This window comes from Sphaeramia orbicularis, unplaced genomic scaffold (assembly GCF_902148855.1).
Source record: "Sphaeramia orbicularis unplaced genomic scaffold, fSphaOr1.1, whole genome shotgun sequence".
NCBI classification, from domain to species: domain Eukaryota; kingdom Metazoa; phylum Chordata; class Actinopteri; order Kurtiformes; family Apogonidae; genus Sphaeramia; species Sphaeramia orbicularis.
In genome coordinates, this window is record NW_021941452.1 from 564,843 (window position 1) to 572,810 (window position 7,968).

General features: G+C 41.8%; 1 protein-coding gene across 1 annotated transcript; it reads right to left on the bottom strand.

Annotated features, from left to right (window-relative positions):
- Positions 1–345: 345 nt before the first annotated feature.
- LOC115415798 (uncharacterized) lies at positions 346–3,032 on the bottom strand. The gene has a single exon (XM_030129433.1). It carries the CDS (start codon positions 3,022–3,024, stop codon positions 1,429–1,431), a length of 1,596 nt encoding a protein of 531 aa, XP_029985293.1. The 5' UTR covers positions 3,025–3,032; the 3' UTR covers positions 346–1,428.
- Between the last annotated feature and the right edge of the window lie 4,936 nt (positions 3,033–7,968).

The window sequence follows — 7,968 nt, forward strand, 5'->3', positions numbered from 1 at the left end:
GGGGCCAGTAGTGGGGGAGGGGCCTGAGCACCGAACCTTGGGGGACAATGGGCTCCAAATTTGGACATATTTTCAGTCTGGACTCCAACCACTGCTGGTCTGAAGTCTGGACCTGATATGTGCAAATGTGGAGATGGAACTAGTTCAAGACGGAACTAGTTAAGAAGGAATTCAAACAGGTTGTGTAAATGCACTGGATTGAATCTACAAATGAATACAGAGAGTTGATCATCAGCTGGAGGGTTCAAATTCAAACTGTCTGACCTATTAGAGTCCAAATACACAAAGAAATGAACCATGTTGTGAATAATGAAGAAGAAAAACACAAACTCAGGAACGCTCGTCTGGGAATATCTCCCTTTCTTTATTTGGGGGGGGGGGTTATACAGGGGTGATCTGACATCATTGTTACCATAAAAGGAATCAACCATTCATTACGTGCATGAAAAACTCTTTTGCCAAAAACGATGTTATGTTATGAAAGACTTTGTTTTGAACGTGGCTTTCTTTGGTGGGAACCTCTTCTCTTTCCACAGGTCATGTGACCTGGACACACAAACACGATTTAACAGAAGTTACTCAACTACATGAAACAAGACACACACACTTAAGACCTGATCAAATCCCACATATTCCCCCCTCTGTGGGATTCAAACCCACAACAAAAGTAATCTGAATTAGTAATCTTACTTAAACATTTACAATACAAGTAAGGACGAAAAACCTGACAGGTGTTCTTATCAGGAAAATTCCCATACGACCCCCAGACTCACATTTTTTGGACTTTTGCATATATATATATATATATATATATATATATAGAGAGAGAGAGATTATAGATTTTGGGCGATCCTCATGGTTTGCATTGAATATACCTTGTTCGATATAGACAAGTACAAATAATCAAACAGTTACTGATTAAGTAAAATTGTGAAATACATTGTCATTAGTACCAGTTTCTATAATACGTGTGTAATTACTTGTGTAGACCAGAATGCAACATACTGCAGTGAGAACCAGGATTACATTGTCATATATCTGTAACAGAAAATTGTAACATCGGTAAAATTGCAACACATGATTGGGTTTAGACAAATCTGAGCCTTTCAGACTCTGGCAGCGCCGTTTGGATGGACTGTAGTTTTTGTTTCCTGAGAATCCCGTAGAGGAGGACATTCCGATAGTTCTGTGGTTTTAACAGTTCTGAGGAGGTTTGAATGAGGAGGAAAAAAGACCAGGAGATGAACAAGAAGATTCTGTAAGAACACACGATGTATGTTGACGGAGTCGTTATCGGAGATTATCTGATGACACACGACAGACAGGAAACAAACTGAAGGACAAACGTCCCAGCATCCATTTGGAAAGAGACGTGGTCCTCAGACCGGACCTTCACGGTTTGACTTTCACCTGAGGATCTGGAACTTCTCAGAACTTGGAGGGCTTGTCCGTAGACTTGGTCCTGTTCCTGACATACCACGCCGCTTCCTTGGTTCTGGTGTCTGGTCGACTTTTCATCTCTTCCAGTTTCTGGACTTTCTCTGTGTCTCCCTTCTCCTCCATCCTCTGGATCAGGAAGTCCAGATGGACATAAGTGGACAGTGAGTCCACATTAAGAGCGATCTTCTGCAGTTGGAGAACATGATGATAGGCTTCCACGAGCCACTTATCTTTGGTTGATGTCAGTTCTTCCATCTTCTTCTCCAGATCTTTCAACAGACTCATCTTCTTCTCAGTTTCTGCTTTGTTCTTGTCGTACTTTTCCTTCTTGCCTTTATCTGTATCCTGTACTTTCCTGGTCTTGGTCACATACTTCCACTTTTCCTTCACGTGATCTTCCACAGGACATTTCCCAGAACAGGAAGTACATTTTCCTTTCTTCATGACTTTGCACATGGCCGGGTTCAGAGCCAGCGTACATCCAGGATAATGACAGTTCTCCTCACATGTTTTACAGCAGATGGCTTTGGAGTCCCACCAACGTTTAATCTTTTCTTTCTCTTTGTAGACCTCCTCCACTTCCACTGTAAACTTCTCGTTGGTCTTCATCTCTTGCTCATGTTTCCTCAGAGCTTCTCGAGTAGTTTTGATCATGTTCTGTTTTAGTTCGATGAAGTCAATTCTCTCTTTCAGGTTCTGGATGCAGGCTCCCAGTCTGATCCGCTCGGTCAGGACTTCCAGAGTTGTCCTCAGCTTTGGACGTTCAGATTTTTGCAGAAAGTCTTTCAACCCCTCCAAACCGTCCATCGACGTTTCCCATGCCGTCTGTAAAAGTCTCTCCGTCTTCTTCTCCATCGGTGTGGTCTGCCGGTTGTTGAACAGGAAGTAAATCCGCTGTTTCTTCTCGTCTTTGGCTTGTTTGATCTTCGCCGTCTTCAGGGCTTTGAGGGCGTCCACAGGAGGCATCCCATCAGAGAACGTGACCAGAGCCACAATGTTTTTCTTGATGTCTTTACCGAACAGGGACGTTACTGAGTCAAAGATGTAAACCAGTCGGTCGTCCAGTCGATTGACCGAGGCCTTCAGGACCAGACCGACTGCATCCAACTGCTGAACCCCTTCATCTGAGCGGAACAGGTCCAGGAGGCTCTGGTTGAGCATGTCGTCGTACTCGATGCCTCTGGTGTCTCCGTAACCGGGAGTATCGATGATGGTCAGAGAGAAGGGGGCGGTTCTACCTTCGAATCCAAAGATCTCATAAACCGTCACCTTAGAGGTCTGACTGTCGGCCTGCGACACGTTAGCGCTGTCGTCCACGATCTCAAACCATTTCTTATCTTCAAACTGTACCCCCATGACGAAGTTCAACATGACGTTGATCAAGGTGGATTTTCCAGACCCAGTTGCTCCGACGAGGAGGATCGTTTTATTCGGTTTGTTGGGATCTTTTTTACCAAATGTAAATTTTCTGAAGTTAAAGACATCACTTCCTTCATCTTTATTCCATGGTGTTAGTCGATAACGGGCGGGGGGTCCATCGGAAACTTTAGCATTTTCAACAATATCTTCAAGGTTTGATGCCATGTCAGTCCTGAAAATAAGTAAATAAATAAATATTAAAACAGTATAAAACAGAATAGCTTTGATTCAATGACAATGACTGAAACTACATTTATGTCAGAATACTAATGCCGTGTTGCCAGAATGCTGGAACCGGCTCGACTCGACTCAACTCTGGTACCAGGTCCTATTCCAGACTGTTTCCATTCCAGGATACTACCCACTTTAAAGTACCTGGTTGTCATAGCGATGCAGCGCATTACTTCCATGTCGTCTGCTCAGAGTTGCTGATAAACTCACTTGTTGCGTTGTCATGGGGTTCTTTCCCAAACCACTCAAAAATAACACCACAGGCGTAGTTGAAGGTGCAAAAAAAAAAAGTCGGTCATTTATTTGCCGTCGGCCTCCCAGAAGTGCAGTGCAATATACATATATATATATATATATATATATATACATATATCTATATATATCTATATCTATCTATCTATCTATATATATAAATATATATATATATATATATATATATATATATATATATATATATATATATAAATATATATATATATATATATATTAGGCCTGTAACGGTACACATACCAGACCGTTTCAGTTCACACCTGTTCGGTTTGGTCCACAGCTGTACCAAAACGGCACAGTATGTTGAGAAAAAGAAAAAGGAATGAAAGACATCGTTCGACGCTGAACTTTAAATCTGTGCAAGTTTCACATGGACTTAATAAAGGAGCACACATTGACCCGAAATATGAAATAGCAGCTGATATAAAGTTAGAAAAACCAAACAAATATGATGTAAACCTGGAAGGAAGAGATGGCAGACCCTCCACCATCAGTCCAGTCCAGTTTGGATTAGTTCAGGTTCAGGTGAAAGACAACGAGGAAAGAGATGTTAATAAGACGGACATTGTTTGGCCCCTAGGAACTACGGTAGTTCTAAAACACTGACACTAGCTCTGTCTGTCTGTCTGTCTGTCACACACGCTGTATAATAGAGGAATAAATAGAACGTTGAAAGTATGTAAAGTTTCACTTTCGTTTCATGTCAGCGTTCGTTACGTTAGTTATGGACTGCACCCCCAGGTCTATAACTGCGCCCCCCCTACCCCCCGGCTCTGACAAAAAAAAAAAAAAAAATTCCCCCGTGTGCACACACACACACACACAAATACACACAGTGTCCTAAACAGTTTGTTCTCTGTCCTAAAATAAATAATTTGGTTCATTTTGTTGTCAGTGTTTCTCTTCAGTTTGTTTCAACAGAATACCAGTTTACCCTCTTGTTAATGTTGCACTTCATATGGAATTTTTATGTTATTTTTCTGCAGAATGTGAACTGACAGAACTGTAATTAGATTTTTCTTGTTTGTTCGAAACTACCTTTCAGGGAAAAGTGCAATACTAATGTTTAAAATACACTTAGTAATATTAATAATTTATTTTATTTTCTATTTGATTTGTAGGAGCAGAATTATATTATTCCTGTTTTTCTATATTCTATTGTCTCCTAAAATTGGGGGAAAAATGTTAAAAAATTCATAAATGCATTGATAAAAATTTTGAGAGGTTTTCTTTCTGAACCGAACCGTGGCTTTGAAAAACGAAAACGTACCGAACCGAAAATTTTGTGTACTGTTACAGGCCTAATATATATACACTGCTCAAAAAAATAAAGGGAACACTTAAACAACACAATGTAACTCCAAGTCAATCACACTTCTGTGAAATCAAACTGTCCACTTAAGAAGCAACACTGATTGACAATCAGTTTCACATGCTGTTGTGCAAATGGAATAGACAACAGGTGGAAATTATAGGCAATTAGCAAGACCCCCCCACTAAAGGAGTGGTTCTGCAGGTGGTGACCACAGACCACTTCTCAGTTCCTATGCTTTCTGGCTGATGTTTTGGTCACTTTTGAATGCTGGTGGTGTTTTCACTCTAGTGGTAGCATGAGACGGAGTCTACAACCCACACAAGTGGCTCAGGTGGTGCAGCTCATCCAGGATGGCACATCAATGCGAGATGTGGCAAGAAGGTCTGCTGTGTCTGTCAGCGTAGTGTCCAGAGCATGGAGGCGCTACCAGGAGACAGGCCAGTGCATCAGGAGACGTGGGGGAGGCCGTAGGAGGGCAACAACCCAGCAGCAGGACCGCTATCTCCGCCTTTGTGCAAGGAGGAGCACTGCCAGAGCCCTGCAAAATGACCTCCAGCAGGCCACAGATGTGCATGTGTCTGCTCAAATGGTCAGAAACAGACTCCATGAGGGTGGTGTGAGGGCCCCACGTCCACAGGTGGGGGTTGTGCTTACAGCCCAACACCGTGCAGGACGTTTGGCATTTGCCAGAGAACACCAAGATTGGCAAATTGGCCACTGGTGCCCTGTCCTCTTCACAGATGAAAGCAGGTTCACACTGAGCTCATGTGACAGACGTGACAGAGTCTGGAGACGCCGTGGAGAATGTTCTGCTGCCTGCAACATCCTCCAGCAGGACCGGTTTGGCAGTGGGTCAGTAATGGTGTGGGGTGGCATTTCTTTGGGGGGCCGCACAGCCCTCCATGTGCTCGCCAGAGGTAGCCTGACTGCCATTAGGTACCCAGATGAGATCCTCAGACCCACTGTGAGACCATATGCTGGTGCGGTTGGCCCTGGGTTCCTCCTAATGCAAGACAATGCTAGACCTCATGTGGCTGGAGTGTGTCGGCAGTTCCTGCAAGACCAAGGCTTTGATGCTATGGACCGGCCTGCCCGTTCCCCAGACCTGAATCCAATGGAACGCATCTGGGACATCATGTCTCGCTCCATCTACCAACGCCACATTGCACCAGACTGTCCAGGAGTTGGTGGATGCTTTAGTCCAAGTCTGGGAGGAGATCCCTCAGGAGACCATCCGCCACCTCATCAGGAGCATGCCCAGGTGTTGTAGGGAGGTCCTACAGACACGTGGAGGCCACAAACACTACTGAGCCTCATTTTGACTTGTTTTAAGGACATTACATCACAGTTGGATCAGCCTGTAGTGTGTTTTTCCACTTTAATTTTGAGTGTGACTCCAAATCCAGACCTCCATGGGTTAATAAATTTGATTTCCATTGATAATTTTTGTGTGATTTTGTTGTCAGCACATTCAACTATGTAAAGAATGAAGTATTTAATAAGAATATTTTGTTCATTCAGATCTAGGATGTGTTATTTTAGTGTTCCCTTTATTTTTTTGAGCAGTGTATATATATATATATATATACACACACACACACACACACACACACACACACACACACACACACACACACAAAGTGTAGTCAAAAAATGGAAAAACTAAAAAATACTATTTACAAAACAGAAGAAAAAAACACATCAGAGCAGAGGTCTTCAGTAACTCATTAGGCAAAAGTTGAACAATCAACAGACACAGTTTCCAGCTCTACAACCCAGCCAACACTGACCTCCAGGGCTTCAGCAGCCTTCTGTTAAACACTAAGCCCCTCCTACTGGGCCTGTCAATTAAAGAATTTTTTACAAAAAATATTTATAACAGTGTTTTTAAACATAATTATTCACACCAGGAATAACCATTCAACACTTAATATTTCAGTTGATTTTCTAATCAATTACCAAACCCAAATACGTTCTTACTTGGGGTAAAAACAGAGAAAACCAAAAATAATACATTATTGTACGTTACATGATACAGAATCCCTCAAGATTTCCTCTATAATACTGACCCAGAAGTGACCCTCCGTTCTCTTAACTCAAACTGCTCAACAGTACATGGCAGAACGCCGCTTCAATACTGACACAGGTAAGAGATTGAAAACTGTTGTAACTAGAAAAGCACTCAGAGTGCGCAGACCTCCACCAAGGCAGATCAAATTCAACCCAGATGTAGATGAATGCTCTGGAGCAGGTTTGGAAGAACTTTGGGTCTAATTAAAAAAAGAAATATTTACTGAGATGAAAGAGAAACTGTTTTACATATAAAACACATTTTCATATTATTTTACTTGAATTAAGTAAAAAAAATCTTGAATTAAGTAAAAAAAAATCTGCCAATGGAACAAGTGAAAATGATCTTGGTCAGATTTGTTGAAATCAGACTTTCCAGATCTATTGTCTATGAATCAGTTCTTTTATCTCACTATAAAGTTCCTCTGTTGGTGAATCTGTCTGATTTTAAGTGTGATCAGATATTTGAACTAGAAATGAGACAAATACACTGGGTCAGAATTAGATTTTTTCAGTGTATGACATGGAACAGTGGTTGCCATGGTGGCGTCCTCCATCTTTATGGGTCGGTTCTGCTGCCTGTCACTACCGGATCAGCTGACCATGTGTTCATGTGCGTTAACTCTAACTTTACGTGGCCAAATTGACCCACATGTTGGAGTTCAGTCATTCTGCTCATGACTGAGTGGATCAGGACTCGATAATTAATACTATTTTCATTAATAAATGCTACTGTTAAATTATTAAATGCTGTTGCAATGTAGTTGTTTTCTTTCCTCAAAAATGCAGAACAGAACCCCCCCCCCCCCGACACACATGACAACATGAACAGCTGCACTTTAAAAGCTCAAACTGAGAATTATTGGAAGTGACGTCAGATACTGAATGGCTGCTTGAAAGAGTGGCTCCCTGCCCTTGGGTTATTCTTTTACATGTTTACTTAAACTACACTGAACAAAAATAAAAATGCCACACTTTTGTTTTTGCTCCCATTTTTCATGAGCTGAACTCAAAGATCTAAAACTTGTTCTATGTACACAAAAGGCCTATTTCTCTCAAATATTGTTCATAAATTTGTCTAAATCTGTGTTAGTGAGCACTTCTTCTTTGTCCTTTGCTGAGATAATCCATCCACCTCACAGGTGTGGCAGATCCAGATGCTGATTAGACAGCAGGATTATTGCACAGGTGTGACTTAGGCTGGCCACAATAAAAGGCCACTC

Bases quoted from the DNA above. Each gene is read 5' to 3' on its own strand.
- LOC115415798 (XM_030129433.1), bottom strand. From the start codon at position 3,024: ATGGCATCAAACCTTGAAGATATTGTTGAAAATGCTAAAGTTTCCGAT.